Source organism: Camelus ferus, chromosome 1, assembly GCF_009834535.1.
Source record: "Camelus ferus isolate YT-003-E chromosome 1, BCGSAC_Cfer_1.0, whole genome shotgun sequence".
Classification (NCBI taxonomy): domain Eukaryota; kingdom Metazoa; phylum Chordata; class Mammalia; order Artiodactyla; family Camelidae; genus Camelus; species Camelus ferus.
The window spans coordinates 5,461,429-5,483,766 of record NC_045696.1 but is presented as its reverse complement, the minus strand read 5'-3'; the positions used below and the strand labels follow the sequence as shown (position 1 = coordinate 5,483,766).

Below are 22,338 nucleotides of genomic sequence, written 5' to 3'. Positions count from 1 at the left end.
ATTTTGTCCAGAGCTTGGAGACAGGGATCTACTTCTGGCCAGGCCAAGAGATCTAGAACCCAATGGGCAGAAGTAATGAGATTTTCTCTATTTCTACTAGAAAAAAAAAAACTCATTTCCTAGTCATGTGTCATCAGTAGCATCCTCCCACTTTCTTAAAGACAATCAACAAGTAGTGACAAGCTGGAGGAAGCTATGTGATTACTGTATAGGAAAAAATGAGAGGCATAAGGAAATAGTCCACCACCTCGAGGTAGAAATCACCCACTCGTTACAAGATCATCCGCCGTGAAGTCAGAATGTTTCACCACACCTCCTGCAAGGGGACTGAGGGCCTGAAATAACCCACGGGCCAAAGGACATTCCAGCAGAAGAGAAACGATAGTGATTGCAGCGACCGCCGACAGCCTCAAGAGTAAGCCTGCCAGGGTGAGCGAGGGTGACGATGTGTGATTCAGCTTTTTTGCTTGTTTGTAGGTTTTTGTGGCTGCCTCCTGTCGGGCTTCAGAGGTAGCTGTGGGTGATGAACGCCATGGAGAGGAAGTGCTCCCACAGCTAGAGGAAGTGGCAGCTGCAGGGCGGTCTACGTGCGCCCCGGAGGATGCAGGTCTGCGCGCCGGGAGGCGGCTCTGCCGAGGCTGCACTGCTTCTGGGCCACTCCTGCTGTGCTGACAAATCAGGTAGGCTTTTGAATTTTGTGTTTGGACAGCCATGGTTTATTATTGGATGTGCACTATTTTCTGAACCAAGATTATCTTCCATCCTCTTAATCATCGTAAGCCTACCTCCTGGAGCCAGAGGGCAGAGGCTGCAACTTGTACCGTGGGGACCGTTAGCCCCCCATCTTTCTTCTCTGCACGGCTTTTTGTTCCCCTTCATGCTAAAGCATCCTGACAGGGGTTTCTGAGCGTTACCCAAACACCCCACGCTTTGCCTCTAGTAGCCCATCAGCCTCCCCCGTGTGAACGGTGGCGGGTGAAAGCCTTAATGTCACTTCTTCCTCTTCCATTGAAATAAGCCAGGTTCTACTTCTTCTGAGCAGTAAATGAAGTTGTTTGAAAGGCACATAAAGCCGAAATACCTAACGTGCTGAAAAATTTTGCAAACCTGTTTCATCCTCAGGAGAGGCCGCAGAAACCAAGCGCTCGTTTTCAGGTCAGGAACTGTATCCCAGTTACAAAGAAGCACCGTTTAGCTTTTGGAGACCTGGGCAACTTCTCTGTTGGTTCATTCACATCTTTCCTTTGGGCTTCTTTGTGTCAAATACTACGAGTCAGCAGCTGCGACAACGGTGGAAAACACAGAAAGTGGCCCCTGCTGTGTCTTTTTGGAGTTACTGACCAGTGGGAAGGGTGGGCGGTCGCCCAAGGTTTGCACAAAGAAATGATAAAATCCCATGGATAAAACTGATAACATAGCATCCGGTGAGTGGCACGGGGAGTGAAGGATCCCGGCTGCAAGGGGGACGCAGCAGGAGTGGGGTGCGGGGGGAGGGGGAGGGGAAACGCGCACAAAGCAGGACATTTGTACAGGAGGGAAGGAGAGAGTCTATTTAAGGATCTGAAAGGGAACAAGTGTGGCCTGAGAGCAGAAGCAGAAGGGAAGTCAGCCAGAACAGAGACTACACGACGTGGGCTGATGGATGAGGAACTCGTGGACGGGTGGATGGTCCTGTTGAAGATCGGCTGAGCTCGTTTGTCAAGAAATGAAAGTTCAAGCCATAGGGAGTTAGGGTGCGTTACAGACAGCACTGCCCCACCTGAATGCTCCCTGCTGTTCCCACGGCCTCTCGTTCAGGGCAGGTCCTAGAAACTGAAGGCTGGACAGGCCATGTTTCCGGAGTGATCACCCTCCTTTATTTTAATTATTTTTCTTCCCTGCTGGTGGTTTGCATGCTGAATTCCTGTCACTCTCAGATTCTGTCTTGAGACCTGACTCAAGCACCCAAGCTTCTGTGGCCCTGTCACTTAGACCGCCAGCGCCCAGAATAATCAGGGAGAAGGGGTTCTTAGGGAGGAACCGCTTGTGCTTGTTTTCAAAGTGACTTCTATGGGGCTAAAAAACGTTATCTTTCCTTTATGTCACCAGGCCCAGACAATCAAAGAGTTTTCCCCAAACTTTCAGGTTTTTCTAACCTGGTTTTTACACAGAATAATCAGCAACCATGTTTGTGACAATCTGCTCTATGCTTTTCTGGTCTATTATTAATTTGTTTTGTTCCATTTTTGGCTAGAAAAAAAGCCCCAATTCTTGGCTTATTGAAGTAGTCAGAAGCTTATTATTTTTAAGCCCATGGTAGACTGGCCTTCTTAAGTCTATGAGCACAAGTTTTTGTTCCTTTTGACACTGTGGATGAAACTGTTTAGTAAAGTTGAAATTGTTCAGTGCTATTTGGGCTATTCAGGAAAGAATGCTTCAGAGGTTTAAAAGAATCCGGTTTCAAAATACTTTGAGTTGTGCTCTTGGTTTCTTAAGAATTGGGAGCTGCACGTAAAGACACTTTTTTGGGTTTTTGTTTGTGTTTTTGTAAACAAGGCTTCAGCAGAGGGTAGATTGCAGAGCAAGGGTCCGGAAGCTGAACAGAGCACAGACCCCCCCCCCCCACTCCCATCTCTGTCTTACTGTCGGAGTTCGAATCTTGAGGTCCGGTGGGGCGCTCTTCTCCATCTCTGGGACAGAAGAAGAGACAGACGGCCCAGAAATAGAGCTTCGCAGGGAGAAGCACACCGATGGCCTGGAAAAGGGCGGTGCTTCCCTCTGCGCAGCAGTTTACGTGACTGAGGGAAATCCAAGGAGACCCCGGGAACATTCACAGTGACCAGTACTGCCTATCAGAGAGTCGGTGCCCTGGCAATGTTGGGAGGTGGTCCCTGCTGTGGACTGAATTTTGTCCCCCCCCCAACCCATATGTATTTGATAGTGTGTGGAGTTGGGCCTTTTGTGGGGTAATTGGATTTAGATTTAATGCACTCGCCCTGCCTCTGTCTCTCTGTCTCTCTCTCCCCCTCTCTCCCCCCATCTCTTCACCCCTGCCGGACGAGGGCTCTCGCCAGAACCCTGGCAGCCTGGTTTCTGACTCCCAGCCTCCAGCACTGTGAGAAAGTAAATGTCGGTGGTTTAAGCCTCTTTGTCTATGGCATTTTGTTATGACAGCCTGACGTGCTTCAATGTCAACCCCTAGAATGCCTTCCTAAAGCTCAGAAGTCATTGATTCTGAGATTGATGGTCACTGGTATGAATCTCTGGGCTCTGCTTCCCCAGTGCTTGGTTTAATGGGAGCTACCATACTCAAAGTCAGCAGGAGGCTTCTCTGTTGTATTAGGGATGGAGGAGAGAGGCCCCCTTGGGCCCCAGACTTAGCAGTCCCTAAAGCCTAGACCCCTGCGGACCGACCACTGATGTCCTCATAAAAGCCAGGCTCCTCCCATGCTCCTCCAGGCCACGCCGAGCTGCCCTGCCGGCCTCCAGCCTCACTTCCAAGCTTCCCCCCAACGCCTGCTGCCTGTTTCTGGAACCCACCAGGCTTTTCTAGATTCCTGCCTCTGCCCGTGTGCCTCCCCAGGGCAGCCACCCTGAACATCCTCAGGGGGACCTCTGTTCTCTCTTCCACCCTGTCTGAGTAAAGCCAGAGCTGGACCACAGCTACAGTGGCAGAAGCAGATTTTACTCCAGTACTATCAGGGGAAATGAGACCTCGGTGTAGAGCTGGGCTCAGCTCTGAATACAGCCCAGACACGGGGGATTTGTAGCCAAGGGCCAGGTTGGGGGATCAGCGGATGGGAAATCACTGGGAAGAGACATCAGGGGTTGGGGGATTCTGGCTAAACTGAACTTGACGAGATTCTGGCTGAAGGCAGCCCAGGGTGATCAGACACCAAGCCTGGGGGGATGAGGCGTTTGATCAGATATCATGGGTGGGGGGTTCTGGCGAGACCCACTTTGCAGGGTTCTTGCTGAAATTGGCTGATGCATAGATGACATGGGAGCCCAAGGCTGAGGCTTCGCCGAGAAGGGGGTTCAGAGGAGCCTGACTGCGGTTTGCTCAGGGAGGGTCTGCCAGGATCACACACCTCCTTGCTGGGTTGTGCCACAGCTCGTCCTGCAGGCTGCAAACCCCTCCAAAGTTTGTCTCCTTCATCCTTGGACTGCGGGCACCTGGACCCCGGCCTGCCACAGAGGAGGTGCCCAGAAGAGGTTTTCCGGGGCCGGAAAAGGGTCTGGGATGAGGGCGCAGTGCTCTCTCCCCCCTGACAGCCAGGGCCTGTTACGAAAGCTCTCCCAGTGCGACGTGCTCCTGTCTTAGCTGGTCAGCCTCCAAAGACGGGCGCAGGCTGCCCCCGAGACCATGCCAGTGGGGACACTTCCCCAGCATAATTTCCTCCGGCCTTCGGCAGCATGAAAGGTACATGATGAATGGGATTTTTGTCCACGGTTCTGGCCTGAGCTGATGAGGTGATGGGAGAGGCAGTGAAAGCCACTATTCCTCATGTGGCTGGGAATTTCAAATTCCCTCCTGACGAAAGAGGAGGTCGCAGGCGCCCCCTAAACGCCTCTGTGTGCAGACCTCGGCCACTGGCTCGGTGACGACCCACAGTGTCAAAGGCAGGTGGTGTGAATGGTCACAGCCCAAGGATACCACCTGGGGGGCTCAGCTGAGCGGCCACAGGAGCCGGGCTAGACGGCTTAGAACATGTTTTAAACAGGAGAGGGGTTGACAGAGTGGACGGTTTATTTCGGTAAGTAGGAATATTAAAAAAAAAAGAAAAAACACCTGTCAGCTACCATCACCACTTTTTTTCCCATAAAATTGAAAAACATATTTTAGAAAAAAAATGTGGTGAAAATGTGCAGCTCACAAAGGTTCCAGTCCACCTCAGCCCTGACTCCCAGGTCCCAGAGGGGAAGTCGGATAAAAGCAACAGCAAAAACCTTAAAGCGACTGCAAATGGGACGGTGATCTCACCCATGGCCTCAAACATCCACGATGCCATCTTCCCTCTCCTGGAGTCACTGTCGCTAGTTTTGAGGTGTGACCATCCCTCGGCTCAGGTGTATGAGCCCGTCTGCAGGTAAGCAGGTGACCCCGAGCACCAGAGCAGGACTAGTACTGTGAGGGCTGGCATCTCGGATGGGAAAAGAATTACGTTATTGTTTACATGAGCCTTTAATTGAAATGCAGTGCTTTCTTCCATCATGAATATGGGCGCTGTGTTAATTTCCTGGGGCTGTGGTAGCAGAGGACCACAGGCTGAGGCCTTCCGACCAGACGCGACCCAGATCCGGCGGTGTGGCCATAGACAGACAACAGATGTTTATTCCCTCACAGTCTAGAGGCCAGAAGTTGGAGGTCACGGTGTGCGCAGGGCCGGTTCCTTCTGAGGCTGCGAGGGAGAGTCTGTCCCAGGCTCTCCCCCAGCTTCTGGGGGCTGCTGGCATCCTTGAGGCTCCTCGGCCTGTGGAAGCATCACCCCGACCTCTGCCTCCGTCTCCACGTGGCGTTCTCCCTGTGTGCTCACTTGTGTCCAAATGCCCTCTTTTAATGAGAACACCAGTCACAACTCGATTAGGGCCCCCTCTAAGTGACCTCCTTGTAACTTAGTAAAGACACTCTCTCCAAATAAGGTCATATTCCTCGGTACTGGGGGTCAGGACTCCAACGTTTGAATTTGGAGGGTGGGGGCACAATTTACCCCCTAAAAGGCACTGACCCGCTCGGGAGAAGAGCCTGTGATCTTGTCTCCAAGAAGATTCATTGGTATTTTCACAACATAATAGTCATTGTGGACACTCTCAAATATGGGCGAAACTCATGCTGCCTTCAAAATTAAGATAATTATTCAACATGAAGCTAGAAATTATTATCAGATACAGAGCTGAAAAAGGGCATTCTGGCACAGAATATTGCTCGGGCACACTATAAAAAATATTTTGATGAATTTATGTCAGCATAGTTGATTTCCCCTGGACTCCCATATGTTTGGGTTTATGAACTGTGTTGGAAGGAGTCGTGGTCTAAAAATGTTTGTGGAGGGTTTGTAGCTCTTCCCCAGCTTCCACAGAGAACTGCAGCATCTTAAGCTGATTCGTGTTGGAAACTGGAGCAGGTCCTGATTTAACAATCAGTGAAATACTGAAGCACCCTTACAGCAACCTCACCCTGTGACCAAGGAGCCTGCCTTCCGTATCTGGCCAGCTGATGTTTTAAATAAGCCGATACTGTTTCAGAGTTTACGGAATAAGCCAACCCTGGACTTTACTTCCTGGGGTGATACTAATCCTATTTTTAATTTTCTGTATATTATGATGTTTTGACATCTTAAAAAACCTTTCTGGCTGGGGAGAAGAGCTAGCCAGTTCTTAGAGGTAACAAAGTGCCCAGCCGGAAGCAGGGCTTTACGCGCATGGGAACCCATCTGAAGCCACCCTTCCTCTCTGTGGCCCTGGGGCCCCAGGAGAATATTCCTCTGTCTCAATCTTCCCAGGGCCAGGTGCCAGGCAACTAAGGGCACCTCTTTAGTTCAAGGCCCGCCAAAATTATTCAGATTAGCCAGTCCTAAAGAGTTCACTCCGCCTTATCTGGAAGGGCCCCAGGCCTTTGTCCCTGTGAGATCTGGGATCTGCTGGCCCCCACAGCACAGGTCACCATCCTCAAAGAGAATGACCCCAGCGTGTCCTGTTTCAAAGGCAGGTCTCCTTGTGGTCACTTACTTTGCTGTTGTCCTCCATCCCACCCTTGGAGACCTGTGACTCAATACTTAGTAAGAAATAAACAAGGAGCAGTTGATCCCACCCGCTAAAGCCCCAGGGAGGTTTCTCAGCTCAGTTTTGACCACACGTCTCCCAGCTCACATCCTCAGGCACTTTTAGGTGTGGTGACCTACCAGCCCGCTCAATCTCCTCCTTAAACCAAATAGCCACAAGATCAGGATCCTGCCCACCGCAGGGACCACTTAGGACTGTGAAGAGCTTATCAGGTCAACATGCAAAAGGAGAAAAAAACAGACAAACGATGGCTGGGGATGGACAGGAGATGCAAAAGGAAAAGAAAATGAAAAAAGAAAAGTTAAGTGGCCTAGAAATACCAGCCAACCCGCCATTCTGAAAGATTTTGGGGGAAAAATAAAGGGGGAAGGGCTCATCCTAGGGCAAGGTCCCTGCAGACACAGGGCCTCCCTGCTGTCTTCTGACCCGCCTGAGAGAGGAACGGAAGACACGACTTCAGGTGGCTAAAACCTGAAACAGAAGACAAACCAGCCCGCCTCAAATACAGCTTTAGGAGGCTACAAGCCCAAGAGAGAGAAAAGAGAGAACTTGAAACTTCATTTACTGAACAAATGCCTGGTCTGACCAACATTACTCAAGCCCTAGGTTACTTAATGATTTCAAAACATACTGCTAGATGCAGAGGGAGAAATCAAGAGGCAATCAAATAAATTATAGATACACAGAATACTTTAATATAAATGTATGTTATGTAACCATGAAAGCAAGTTTATGATTAAAATGTTTACTATATTAATGAATGTTGACATTGAACAGATTTTTTATTATTTATAATATTAAATATTTAATTAGTAATATAATAAAAGTGATTATCTATCATTATATTATTAAATTAAATCAAAGCTTTTATATAAATAGGTACTAAGTTATAAAGAATTATGCAATGAAACAATGTTTCATAAACTGATCCAATTAAAAACCCAACATTTATATAATTAAAAAAATTGTATGACAAAAAAAAAGACACTGGTTCTCTTTTGTGACTGGCTTTTTGTGCTCTCTCTGGCCTCAGAGTGGATCATTGCTGTCCGCTCCAGATCTTTCCCTTCAGATCTGGGAAGCCACCCCCACCAACCCTCTTGAACTTAACTTTCCAGACCTTCCCCCTCTGGCTTTCCAGCCCTCGGGGATGTGGACTTCGGGATGCCTTTGTCTCCAGGCCTTGTAACCGTAGGTCCTTTAGCAGAAGCTGGAGTCCCTGGTCCTGTGTCACAGCATATAGACTCAGTCAAAGATGCAAATGCTTTGTAGTGGGGATTCCCAGGTACCAGCTGCGGAGAGTGTTTCTTGGTCACTGCACGGTAGGTAGGAAATTTGTTCCAACCGCACATGAAAGCGAGCGGCCCCAGGGAGCTCTGGCCAGTCTGGCCGCGGGGCGTGGTGTTTGCTCGGCCTCCTGCATGCCGTTTGGCGCCCGGCTAGAGACCAGAGCCGTGGCTGAGCCGAGCATCCCCTCCTGGGGACTGAGATTCATTCATGCGAAGGATCCCAGGAAGAGGCACAGGAGAGGGGATGAGAGCCAAGCTTTACTGCTGAGCCAGCTGCTGAGGGAAAGCCAACTCATCCAGGGAAGGAAGCAAAATAGAACAGAGAAATAATTGCATCTTTTTTCTGCGTTGGCTCTTAAGTTTCTCTCGCAAATGTATTGTGGGAAAAAATGCAGTTTGGTTCCCTTTACCCCTGCCCCCTGCCCCTGCTTCCCCTCCTCCCCACCGCCAAGATACACCACGCATCTGAGCCCTTCAGTAAACAAGCTCGCAAAGAAAGGGGTAGAATTCTTGGCACCCTGCAGGCTAAGACGCACCCTCAAAGTCCCTTTGCTTATGGCGGTGATTCCTCTGAAGTTGGTGGGGGCTCCAGCTGGTCAGGCATCCCACGGGGCGCCCAGAACAGGAGCTGGCCTGAGTCAGCCTCCAGAGAGTCGGCTAGTTCTGCAAAGCTCCATCCTTGTTCCATTTCTCTTGTGGGGAATGAATTTGGAACAGTTTTCCACTTGGTGAAATTTCGAGGTCCTCTTTTGCCATCAAAGTAACCAACCCTTTCTTCATTTCACTTGGCCACTTTCTTTTCGTGCTGGCCCCTCTGTCCTCTCGCTCAGGGTAACATTCTGAAAACGGACACTGAGTTGAGAATTGATGGGTTTCTTTCCTGTGTTAGGTTCTTTAAGCATCAGCTACAGACTCTGTTATGTAGAGAAGCTAAGTTATCAATATGAGAAGTTGGACTGTGATTGACTTATGATTACAGGTCTCCTTAAAAAGCTCTGGGTGTTGTCCTAACCCATTAGGCCAAAGAGATTCTCAGATATTCTCATGCTGTTATTATTATTGTTGACAGGTGAACCATGTGGTGGGGTTTGTCTTGATCATACCCATTTTACAGATAAGAAAAGTGAGGCTGAGATTCAACTTCTCATAGGTACGTAGGGCATTGGTCCTACAGCAAATGCTTCAGCCCAACAAATGGTGAAGAGCTGCTGGTGAGGCATGAGTGACTGGAGCAACACTATTCTTTTTTGTTTTTCCTTATAGGGTTTCCTGAGGAAGAGAATCATCTTTTTTTTTTTTTTTTTGGTAAACAAACCAAGCCCAGAAGCTGATAGTGCCGGACATCGTACGCTGACAGCTCTTTGGAAGGAATTTCCTCTTGGAATCTACCCTTTGGCTTAGTTTTCAAAACAGAGGTTCATCTCACCCAAGAAAGAGTGAGTTATTTGCTTTCTTAATGTTATAAGGCTGATGTGGATGATCCTGGATTTGTCGAGAATAAAAGAGATGGGTGAGCAGAAGATGAAAGAATCAGGAGATTATAAAAAGAAACCTAAAAACCAAACCAAAACAAAAAACAGCTACTGCCAGCAGGAATGGAATTCAAAGGCAGTTGTGGCGCATCTGAAAACTGGTCTTGCATCTCTCTGGGAGTGATGAAATGGTGCTTAAATCAATTAGAGAAGATTGCCAATGGCCCATCCTTTAGAGCTAGAAAGCCTGGTTTCCAGCCTTGCAGGCTCTCCAGCTGGATGCCATTGTGGAGTCAGTCCAGGCAGCACTGGCAGAACTTAGTGATGTGCTTCCGTATCCTTCTAGATTAGGAATCTGACGCTCCCATGGGTGAAGGCTGGCCAGCTCTGGAACCAGGACCAGTGCCCAGTTCCCTGTAGTCCTGATCTCCCACCGTGGAGGGAAAGATGCTGCCTCAGTGTGGGACCACAGCACTCCACTTCTGGGTGCAGTGAGATTCCAGAGTTTTCAAAACATGAGCCGTGAAACATGGATCTCTTTCCCCATCTCAGCCTCCCCGGGGAAAGCTAAACTTGCCCTCCTGCTTTCGAGGTCTGACTGTTTGACTTTGTTCCTTTCAGATGGCTTGTGTGAAGATGAGGTGGATTTATGTTTCCCTGGTGGTCCTGGGAGTCCTTTGTCTGTATCTTAGCCCGTACACTCTGAATCCTTTTGAAGAAGATTCATTTGTTTTCAAGAAAGAAAGTGGGAACTTCCTTCAGCTCCCAGATACAGACTGCAGGCAGGATCCCCCCTTCCTTGTCCTGCTGGTGACTTCGTCCCCCGAACAGGCATACGCTCGCATGATCATCCGGGACACATGGGGAAGAGAACAGACCGTGATGGGAAAACAAATAAAAACATTCTTCCTCTTGGGAACCACGCCCGATAAGGACATCTCGAAAAAAGTGGCCCAGGAGATCCAGCAGCACCGCGATGTTGTCCAGAAGGACTTCTTGGACGTTTATTTCAATCTGACTCTGAAGACCATGATGGGCTTAGAGTGGGTCCATCGCCTCTGTCCCCAGGCCGCTTTCGTGATGAAAACAGACACCGACATGTTTATTAACGTCTACTATCTGACCGAGCTGCTTCTCAAGAGAAACAGGACAAGTCGGTTTTTCACTGGCTACTTAAAACTGAACGAATTTCCCATTAGGAGTAGGTACAGTAAGTGGTTTGTGAGTAAACAGGAATATCCGTGGGACAAGTACCCACCCTTTTGCTCCGGCACCGGCTACGTCTTCTCCAGCGATGTGGCGAGTCAGGTGTACAATGTGGCTGAGAGCGTCCCGTTCATTAAGCTCGAAGATGTCTTTGTGGGGCTCTGCCTGGAAAAACTGAAAATCAAACTGGAGGAACTTCATTCTGAGCAGACTTTCTTCCCCAATGGGTTACCCTTCACCACGTGCCGTTATAAGAGGATCGTGGCCTGTCATCATATCAAGCCTCAAGATATCCTGAAGTATTGGCAGGCTCTGGAAAGTTCCTGGGAAGAAGAATGTCCACATAGCTGAGGGGAGCCCCAGGCACATCTGGACACGCTTCGGACAACTCCTGGTGATGGTTTTTGAAAGATCTTGGGTGGTGTTGCTAAGACTCCTCAGGGGGCAGGGAGGGAGTGAGGAAGGAGGAGGCAGAAGAAGAGGGGGCCGGAGCGGACGCCTGAACCACACGGCTGAGGAACCCCCACTTGGCGCCCTGAGCGATAACAGACAGCACCTCTTGAGTACCTACCTGTTGCACTGTGTCTGGTGGACACCTGCGTGGTCTCCTTTCAGGGGTCAGCATCCTCCAGAGGTGGCAGGTGGTACCATCCCCATATTACCCAGAAGGAAACAGCAGCTTCGAGAGGAACCGGAACCTGTGCCAAGGCGTAGGACCGACAGACACTGGAGCAGGGACGAGAATCCAGTGCTGTCAGCATCCAGGCAGCAGCCGCCAACTCAGCCCTCTCTGCCCCGGTGCTGCCTCCCTGGGAGAGGATGGTGGTGAGGAAGGCTGAGGGCAGTCTAGTTGCTGGCATCCATCAGGCCCTTTCTAGGGTCCCCTCCGCCTCAACTCCCATCCCTGTGCTTTTAGTATGGACACTGGGGTGGACAGATGCACCGCCAACTGCCTTCATTCACTTCGATGGGTCCAGTTAACCTGAGAGCCTGTTGGCAGCCTGGCACTCCACTCCTTGCAAAGCGCATCCTGGAAGATACCCCTACAGTGGCTGCAGCTCATCCCCGAAGAAACACCCAGCTCTAGACAGAAATCAGTTTTTATAGTTTTGGCTCAGAAATTACTATGAGGCTTGGCCCATGGTACAGACTTCTTGGTCCCTCTGCTGAGACCCCAAGAGTGTGGCATCTTCCCCCAGCCATCTTGGCAGCCCCGCCTGTTTGCCTGTTCACTCCACATGCCCTTGGTCTGCACTCCAGGTCTCCAAGTGTGGACTGAGGGGCAGTTGTCACCATATGTGAAGGATTCTGGGAGCTTTTTTGGGAATTCAGGTGGATTCAAATCAAGATACGCTCAAGAACCCCCTGGGACACTGAAAACTGAATGAGGTCTGGTCCCGGAGGGAGTCTCCCTGTGTCCATACCCCAAACCTCATCCCAGCTCAGCTTCTTTGAATTTCTCAGATGGCCAGGAAACAGCTGAGTTTTGTGGTGTGGAGTTTACCCTTTGATACTCGTCTCCAGAGGTTTGTACTAGCTTGTTCTACAGGGTGGTGTAGAAAGGAGGCACCTCTGCCCGTCAGCCACTGTCATGTGATGTGCAAAGCCATCTTGCTCCCGGTCATTGGATGACCGGTTCTTACTTTTCACTTTACAGGACTGGACTTTACCAGCACTCCAAGCCAGGACCTCATGTGGCTTGTAAGTGCTGGACGAAGCCCTTACCCAAACTCAGGAAGAGATGTTTGCTGCAAAATGTTCATGGCGATGTTGAACTGCAAAACGAGGTCTGGCACCCTAGTTTTCAGGGTATTTCTTGAGTCTGGATGGAGCTGCTTCTTGGGAGATGTGTTTCCTTATCCTGGCTGCTGTGAACATGCTCGGGTCATGTTCAGAAAAGCCACCTTCTCAGGTGGGAAAATCAGGGCGTAAGTTTCTCTTTTGAAGCCAGATATTGCCAGTGCCACACCCCTCGTAGGACTGGCTGCCTCGGATTTTGGAAACAATGATGGGTCTTGAGAGTGAAAGGTTTGTCTGGCAGTAGGGCTGGGTCGTGCGTTTATGTCCACCTTGTCTGGTATGCTTGTCCATGTGGCCACTGGGATGGGTAGTTGAGATGTGGCTAGCTCAGGGTCCGTCTTTTCAGCATCCGTCCAAACCCCACAGCCATAGGGAGCCCTGAGCACAGGCTCAGTTTCCCCCACAACCTCTATATGTTCTTAAAGGGTTTTCTGCAAAACACGTTTTTTCCCCGTCTAGTCTCTTTATGTAATGAAGTTTTTTTTTTCCCTTTAGGGAAAAATTACCTTGTGACTACAGAACTTGAAGGGGTCTTTGAGCTCCTGCCATCCTGCCTTTACATAGGGTGAAAAAAAAGCTCAAAGAGACCCAGAGACTTGCCCAGGACCTCACTAGTTATTTGTCATGGACTGCAGGTTCCAGAGGGAGTCGTCTTCCAGGACACAGTCTTGCCTGTGTGTGGGAGCAAGAAACTGGGGAGGCGTGAATTAGGAGGCAAAGCTTTTCCGGTAACACCCAACGTGAGTTTCGGAGTGGGAGAGGAGAGGAGTTGGCTGGTGGCACAGTGGCTTGTCTCATAGGCCTCCAGGGAGGAGTGCTGCTGAGAGATGGTGCTGTTGGCCAGGCCCTGAGATAGGGCTTTCCCAGCGTTACCTCCTTCAGTACTCACGACGGCTCCACCGGGGAGGTGACGACCACTTTCCCTGCTTTACAGGCGAGGAACCCGAGGTAGAGGAAGCGAGCAAGAACGGCTGGCCCAGCGTTATGTAGCTGAAAAGTAGCAGGAATAGGATGTGAAGACAAGCTGGGGGGCACCGTGCGCGGTGGGCGCACACAGGGCTGCGGCCCCTGGCCCTGAGCTGGCTCGAGGGGCGCAGGGAGCATCCCAGGGATGCAAGCGCCCACTGCCTTGGCACGTAGGCTGCACATCTGGCCCTTCCTCAGTCTCCCACCGCCACGCTTGCCCACCCTCCAGCATCTGAACCTCCCCCTCCTGTAGGAAGGAACCACTGGGGCTCCTATGGCACCAGCCCCTCCTGCTTTGGGGCTTCGTCCCCAGCTCATCTTACCTCTGCGAGAGCAAGACTCCTGCCCGGGCCTCGCTCTCGCCCTCGCCGTCCATCTCCCCTCGGCTGGACACCCCGCGTGCGCATAGGCGGGCCGTCGCTTTCCACCTTCCAAACCGTCTTAAGAATCCTTTCCCGCACTGCCCTGCTTCTGCTCCCTTTGCTTTGTTTGCCCCACAAGAGGATTTTCCATATTTGTCGACCCAAATTTGTCTCCTGGTCTGTCTGCAACCCCCCCTCATCAGTTTCTGGTGCTTGAGTCCCCCAGACGGGTCTCACTGAGGGCACTGAGGACCCGCGACGCCCCGCCCCCATCTTAGCGCTCTGGTCCCCGGTTCCAGGACACCTGGTGCTCTTGGTCCTTCCACTTGCAGGCCGCTCCTTTGCTTGTTCCACCGCCTCGCTCTGCATCCAAGAACGGGGCGCCCAGCGCTTGGCCTTGACCGCCTGCTTCCCTGGTTTACTCTGGTGGTCTCATCCAGCCCCAAGGTTTAAAATACCCTCTGTCCTGCTGATGGTGCCTGGCTATCTCCAGCCCAGAGCTCTCTCTTGCTCTTCAATCTCGTGTACTCCACAGCCTGCCTGACACCACGCAGTGAGCAAACTCAAACCTGAACTTGGGATGACCCTCTCCCCGACTCTTCCTGGGACACCCCAGGCATGCTCTGCCCGCCTCAGGGCCTTTGCATGGACTGTTCCCTCTGCTAGGGTCGCCCTATTTCTCAGTCTCATGGCCCACTCCTTTGCCTCTTCAAGTCTTTGGTCAGCTCTCTCCTTCTTGATGAGACCAACCCTGATCACCTTCTGTGGAATCGCATCGCCCAACCCTGTGTCCTCTTGCCCTGTGATCATTGCACTCATCACTTTCCAACAGAGTATACAATGTCTATTTATTGTAATGTGTCTTGTATTAAATTGACTGTTTATAGTTCATCTCACTTGAACAAAAGCTTGTGCAGGAATGGGGCTCTATTGTCTTCTTGATTTACTCAAATTCTTAGCACAGTTCCTGGCACACGATAGACGCTCAGTAAAGATCTGTTGAATGCAACTGAAGTGACCTTTATGGAAGGTGGTTTTAGAGGGGAAGAGGTGAACTGTGGCAGAAAGGGGAAGGATATTTAAAACGCAGCCAACACTGTGGTTACAACATACAGTTCCTCTACAAATCAGTAAGTGGGATCCTGAAATCCCCCTTCTGCTGAAAACTGGGACCTGAAACCCTAGCACTGCTGTATGGCAGGGCTTCTTGACCCACCCCCCCTTTTTCTAGAATGGAAAACCTCACGCACTGAGAAATGGATAGACCCCTATAATGTGCCTGTCCTCCAACCCCCGCACGGCTGACCTCCTCCCACCCACCACGTCCGTCTGTTTTCATGATTCTTGACACCTGCCTCTTTTCCTCAACCATATCCAGCTTTTAGTCCCAGGAGAATGACAGCAATAAACCATGTTGTCCAGAAGTAGATCAGGATCATGAGAATGACTTCAGTCCAGTTGTCTTCTGGGTAGAAGTAACTCCATACGTATGCATCCTTGGGACGTGAAAAACCACGCCATGCCAATATTCGAGGTTATTTTTTAAAACTGGAGCTACGGAGCAATGCCAGCTTTCTTGAGCTGTGCAAGTGAATTCTGGACTTGGGGGCCACTGCTTGGTGTCCCGGGATCTGGGCAGCCTGAGTGTCAGGAGTGTGGATGGTCCATGGTTACCCAGGAAGGGTGTCACCTTATGGGTCTATTTTGACCTCACTGAAGGGATTTAGCAGCTGAAAGCTGGGCCCTGGTTTAGGAGGCAATTTCCCTGATAAACAAGCCTTCAAGGACTATGTTTAATAATAGAAAAGTAAAGTTTAGTTGAACATGTCCTTGTTGACCTAAGAAACTGTATATACAGTGGCATGGAATAAACTGCTTGAATGTGGCAGCAAATTGCCCAACATTTTAACTTTACAAACTGCAGTCCTTCCCTTTTGTTTAATAACTGGACAGTGTTACCCTGCCGTCCAGTCTCAAAGACACCTAAGAGGAGTCACATCAGTCAGTTTGGGTGGAGACCCTAGTGTCACAGCGCCTCTTTGGAGGTTGCATTTTGCACACAGGTCTGATGGAATTATCCTAAAACTCCGGCCCCTTTCCTGCAAGCCCAGTCATTGAACTCTTTTGCAGAAGCCTTAGGTGCCCTGAAACGTCCTGCACACATTATATTCTTAAAAACATCTCTTCACATAGAATGCAAAGTCAGTCTGCCCTTACTTCCTGTTATGCTCTGAGGTTAACCACTTTCTCTGATACGGGTTCTTACCTTGACCCCAGGACTGGGGTTCTCCTTCTGACCCCACAGACCAGAGTTCTCAGCCTCATCCCATGTCCCAAGGTTCTCAGCCTGACCTCATGGACTGAGGGTCTCACCCCAAAAATGACGGGCCCTGGAAACCCCAAGACCCTCTCACTCTTCTTTTCCTGCTGCCAAGGTGTGTCTGGCCCGGGGTCACGGTCCTCATTTCTGTAGATGAGGACAGCTGGAATGAAAGGTGAGAAAACAGGTTCAGATGAAGGGAGAATTGCTGTGTTTCTGAACGTACAGGGGTTTTAGGGCTCTGGTCCCACCCCTTTCGTTTCGGCATGAAAACCAGAACTGGCAGAGTTCAAGCTTCAGCCCAGCACTCGGAGCGGCTCCTGGCCCTTGGCCTGATGCTACATCCATGGGGCAGAACTGCCTTTTCCTTAGTCTTGTTTTGAGCTAAATGTACTTACTTCCTATTTGTCTTCAAACACACCGTTGTGACCATGTAGCGCTCTGTAAAAAGGCAGGAAGGAAACACACAAACCAGCAAAACCTGTCAGGCCCCCTTTCCTACACTTGAGCTCCGTGTCTCGAGCCAGCAGCCCGAGTAGCCTCTGTTCCTGGAACCCCAACAGGTGCGTGTCTGAAATGCGCAGCTGGAACCAGACTCAGCTCCTCCTGCCCCCAAGCCCGGTCTCCCCTGGGGCTTCCGGTCTCAGGAAGCACTGTCACTGTCAGTCCCTTCAGCTCTGTGACTTCCCTCTGCCTTGCTTCGGTGCTGCCTTGCCTGACGGTTGCTGATTCCTGTGGGTTTGGCCCCTTTCCTCCGTGGCCAGCATTGTCACCTCGGTCCAGGCCACCACCTAGGCTCAGCTGGCCTCAGGCCACATACTCCTAATTGGCCTCACAGATCGGGTCATGTCACCTTCCAACCTGTCCTCCACTTTACCTCCGGAGTAATTTTTTTTTTTTTAAAGCAGACCTGATTAGGAAACTCAGAGACCCAGAGAAGCTGGGTGATCGCCCCAGGGGACTCTGTCCTCCTGTCCATAAGCTGTGGGCTGTTTCAGAGGTCAGACCAGGGATCCCCAGCTTCTGCTGGGCACCCCAGCACAGCTCCAATTACCCCTAAAGGCTAGCATCATATACTTTTAAAACACAGTGAATGAATTTTTATGAGAGTTCTTTGATCCTACTGAGTGTGGTTACTCTGTTGTTGGGCTGCCAGGGTTTGAATTCTACCTTCCTCCCTCCCTCTATAAGCAAATTACCTTTCCCCCAGTTGTTTCATCTGAAAAATGGGACCATAGTCATTCCCACCTCACAGGGTTATTGTGTGGTTTGAGACAATGTGTGTAAATTGCTTGATAATGTGAGTGCGTCCTGATGATTGGCGAGGTTTGGTCTGTGAATTGTGGTGCTCACTGTAGTGGCATGTTTATAGTGATCTGCAGGCAAATCAAGAGATCTTTGGGGTGAGTCTTTAAGACTTCATTTCAGCTCCTGCTCCGTTATCTTCTTGTAATCTTCCCTGGCACTCTAGCAGAAGTTATTACCTTCATGGCCTTCAAAATCTCAGATCCCAGTGTTTCTAGACTCGGTTAATTCAGTAAGTGTGACGAACTGAACAGGTTAAAAAAACAAATGGAGCTGGAGGTGCCTTAGAGATTTTCTGCACTTTAAAAAGCAGCCTCCTTTCTCCAGGTGAGAAAACCCAGGCTCAGGCTCAGGAAAATGGAGTCACTTTGCCAAGTCCTTCCATTAGCGGCTTCTCCAGGATTGGAAACCAGCATCAGAAAGCTCGTGTCAGCCATTCATTCTCTTATTTATTCATTCACTGGGCAAATATGCTCAATCCGTTTTATAGGACGTCAGGAATGAGGGTCAAGCTGAGGTTCACGGCCATTGAGTTCTGCAGACACACCTTGTCAAGAAGACGATGTGTTGACAACTGAAAGAAGTGTTTGTTCAGAGCCTTCTCTGTTGACAAACACCGTAGACCATTTCCACACCTGATGTGCCCTTGAGTCCTCAAAATAGCTCCTCTCATTATAATTAACCTCCTAGTTTTGAGTTGAGAAATCTGACGTTCAGAGTGACTCACTGTCTGACCAGGGAGGCTCAGATGTGGCAGAGACCACCCCCAACCCTGGACCTTCAATGCCTTGCCCTTCACCAGGGTGTGGTTGGTGAGTCCTCCCATGGCGCTTAGGGACTCCAAAGCCTCCTGGGTTCCCCACCGGAAGCTCAGGGCTGGCCCTGCCCAGCCGCCCACGGGGTCTGCCATCTTGTCTTTCTCCCACTTGCCATCACTTGTTTCCCAAGTGTTGACTGCATCTCTATCTGCTCCTTCCCTGTCCTCTTTGACCCTCTGAGACTTGACCCTTTGTCATCTGTGAAGTCCCCCAGAACCTCCTGTTTAGCTGGGTCCTCCAACTTGTCCTGACCAGCCCCATCTTGAGTTCATTCAAGTTCTCCATCTGACAGCTCCAACAAGTTCCTGGCTTCAGAATGCCAACTGAAATAAAATGTACAACCTGAAAGTTGAGAGTTATGTTTTATTTGGCCGACATTTCTCAGGACTTAAGACTTAAGCCCAGGATGACAGCCTCTCAGATTGCTTTGAGGGACTGTTCCTGAAAGAGGTAGGGGAGGAGCCAGGATATATAGGCATTTTTATAACAAAGACCAGGCAGTCAGAACATCAAAAGATTCCTGTTAATTAAACCAGACATCTCAAGTTAAATAGTTTAGCGCTTTTCTATGTATGAGAAGGTGCAAAGTTCTGAGCTCATTGAAATCACCCCTTTGATGTGCACCTTAGCTGCCCAGGGCCCGTGTCCTGTTCGTCCACACCCTGTGTCCCCTCAGGGGGCACCGCTGGGGGTGGCAGCAGAGGCGGGGCTGCCTGCTTGTCTGCATCCTGAGTTCCTTCTGCTCACTGCTGAGGGGGGATGGTAGTGGCTGATGACTTGATGGCCGCGGCATCTTTTGTTTACTGATACGTCTGGCAACATTTTCTGTTCACAGGAACATGAGCCCCTCCCGTCCAGTCCAGCCCACTTTCCACCTCTCTCTACCTAAAGCCCTTGCAAGACAAGCCATTTCTCGAAAGACTGTGGGTTTAACACTCCAGGCATTGGCTTCTATCAGTGTGTGTGTGTGTGTGTGTGTGTGTGTTTGTGTGTGTGTGTGAAGGTGTGATCCACGGCTCTACACAGAGGCACCACACTCGGGGAGAGCCGGTTTCTCTATGTTACCTGCCCTCCCCCGGAGTCCAGGAAGGGCAGTGAGGAGATCAAGGTGACTTTGCTCACGTGGGTTGTGAAGAGCAGGTGCCCTGGGGCTCTCAGCCTTCGGGGCAGCAGGGTGGAGCCTGAGAGGTCTCACCTGCCGCCTGTTACACAGCAAGCATGGGCCGTGCACTGTGCCTGGTGAGGCGGGAACACGGGTTGCGGGAATGGACCGCCGTCGCCTTGTTCCGAGATGTTCCTGAACTCCAACTTTCAGGCAGGAAGTTTAGAAAGAGTGAAATAAAGTGAAAGAGATCGGACAGCTTACTGGATATGGATGTACTTCTCAGAAACCAGGCCGTGCTCACGCTGCTGTTGAGAGCGGTCTGCACCGCGCCCGCGTCGCGCCCCGGCTGACCGGGGAAAGGCCAGCGTGGTGGCGCCCGGCCGCTCTCCCCGTGGACAGCGGGTGGCTCTGTAACAGGGCCAATAATTAACAAGCCTGCTTGACTGTAACGGCTGCCGTGCGCCTCGTTTTCAACATGGATGAGATGTTTACCTTTTCTGTGTGCGTCCCATTTGAAAGTATTTGTTTTCTCATTATTTTTTTAAGAAGAATTTTAGCATTTGTCTTATCAGGACTGACATTTCAGCAATTTCCTGATTGTTAACTTCTCCCGGGCGTCTCCGCCCTCCGCCCAGGCGCCTGGCGTGTGTCTGGCGGGGAGCGGGTGCTTGGTGATCAGCTGCCAGGTTAGGTATTCGGGCCTAGTGCTGGGCTGTCTGACTAAGCAGAGGATTAAGTGAACTGCGGGTCCCTTCAAACATTAGTTCCTGAAGTCTCTCTTATCGATTATTATTACCACTTATTTTTGTTTCTGTTGATTCTACCTGATCCAAAAATCTCTATGTGAACTTGATCTGAGGTGTCTTGGAAACAAACTCTCAATTCTGTGTCTGGGGATAGGAAACGTGCTCACATTTCTCTGTTTTGAATTTGATGGAAGGATTTGTAGCTTGTGGGAACTTAGGGGTTCCTCGATCTTCCTGGTTTGAAAGTATGACCATCAGGAAAAGAGGCTTTGTTCCCAGATTTGCCCTGAAACTGAGCCGTGAAGCTGCCTGCCCTCTCCCCCTCCCTCCCCCTCCCCCCTCCCCCAACCACCCTTTTGGGGCAAAGAGCCATGAAGGCTGGGCGGGCACAGGGGATGGGGGAGAAGCCTTGTGTCTTCATGCCTGCCAATTGGAAAACGGACAGACAAAAAATTTTTTTTAATTAATTAAAAAAAATGAATTCCTTTCTTACCAGGCACAGTCAACCTTAAATACAAGCAGAAACAAGAGCCAAAGGTAGTGCTTGCTGCACCAGTACTCTGCTTCGTCTGTCCACTCTGCTACCTCCACCCTCTGGTTTAAGAAGCCCGTGCCCACGCGGGCAGGTCCAGGTGGCCAGGGTGACGGCCCCCCAGCCTGGCCGTGGGCTCGTGCCTCGCACGCTAGCGGGAAGTCAGCGCAAGGTCTTCAAGGGCCCAGTGCTTTAGTTCCCAGACAAAGAGACAAACCAAAGAAGTAGTGATACTCTTAGTTAATTTGGGACTATATCAGATGGGGAGAATTGATTTATTTTCCACCTGGTCAAATGAGACAACAAGACAAATCTGGCTGTCTGGATTTCCATCTTCATGACTGGAAACTACTTAATGCCAACCGAGGACACTCTGTTTTCCTAAAAGAAAAGAAATAAACTACAGAATGACATTTGAAAACATTGTGTCCTTGTGTTTTAGGGGAATTTACTAGATTCTAATGTCATATTTTGGGAGTAGGCATATGTTTTTATTTATAATTTATTAATAATGGTATTTATCTTTAATCAAAATTAAATTATTACCGTAGCATAATGCACTTAATTACGTTTAATTCTAAGTTGTAGATAGAGCTGGTAAATGGGCTCTTCTTGAAAAGTCGGCAATGTAAGGTGGTAAACTGGACAATCTTTTTTTTTTTTTTTATCCCACATTGATGTTTTCTGTATTTATTTTGAGTTTGGGAAAATATTTTTTAAATTTGACTTTGATTGTATATGCTTAGAAAAATATGCTGACATGCTTATCTTTGTAAGAGATGGAGAGCTCCTGTTTCCTTTGAGTTTCAGAAGCACAGAAATGCTGACCCTGGCAGGGTGTTTGGTGGGGAGAGCCCGGGTGAGTGGGGCCGGTGAGGCCTCCCGTCAGGCACCAAGCTCAGGTGTTAGGAGGCAGGTGCCCTGTGGAATTGTCTTTCTCTCAGGTATATTTATATTTTTCAAAAGCTCTCATTTAAGTTTAAGAAATCAAGCCCCATGAATTGATGTAATTGTACCTTTAGAATCTTTGTGGTAACTCATCTCAAAGGCTTGGATTCGTGATCTTTCAAAGTGTCATTTCAATGGAAATAAAGCGATTGAAATGGATGTGTCTTTCTCTGACTTGAGTGTGTGGCTGCCACAATTCCTGTGCTGTTACGGGCCTGAAGTCACCGTTCACCCCTGGTCCCTGTGGGCTGCATCCTGGCCCGTCTCAGACCCAGAACAGAGGTGGGAGGGTCAGGGAGGGGCTGCAGGGCTGTGTGTCGGGGGCGTGGATGCCTGGCGGTGGGCAGAGCAGGGGACATCTTCAAAGAGTGGATGACCCTCCAGCCAGGCCTTGCCTTCCCTGCAATGACAACGTGGGGCTTTCCCTGGTTCCCTCAAAGGCCGGTCCTGTCCCACCTGCCACTCCCCTCCCAGACCCCACTCCCAGCATCGTCCCTTCCCCTACATCTGCAGCTCCAGTCACCCCCTCCTTTCTAGAACATTCTCACTGCACACAAACATGTTTTCATCTCCCACTCAAAGACGACTTTCTGGACCTCCCTCCTTTTCCAGTCCTGTCCCTTTTCTCTACTTTCCCTTAGTATGAAAACGTCTCCAAAGAACAGCTTTCCTCGCCTCACCCATCCTCACCTGGCCTCCACATCGAC

The 22,338-nt window shown here is 50.1% G+C and overlaps 1 protein-coding gene across 5 annotated transcripts in view; it reads left to right on the top strand.

Moving 5' to 3' along the window:
- The window catches only part of B3GALT5 (beta-1,3-galactosyltransferase 5), a 79,431-nt gene that overhangs the window by 18,741 nt on the left and 38,352 nt on the right, over positions 1-22,338 (top strand). For 3 of the 5 annotated variants that reach the window (XM_032463380.1, XM_032463474.1, XM_032463424.1), the window contains exons 2-4: positions 478-680; positions 9,315-9,487; positions 10,145-21,805. In XM_032463380.1, the coding sequence (XP_032319271.1) occupies positions 10,145-11,080 (936 nt within the window). In that variant the 5' untranslated portion in view covers positions 478-680; positions 9,315-9,487 and the 3' untranslated portion in view covers positions 11,081-21,805. Of the gene's footprint in view, positions 1-477; positions 681-9,314; positions 9,488-10,144; positions 21,806-22,338 lie in introns of those variants that run through there. The other 2 variants (XR_004313764.1, XR_004313773.1) reach the window with 2 other exon arrangements.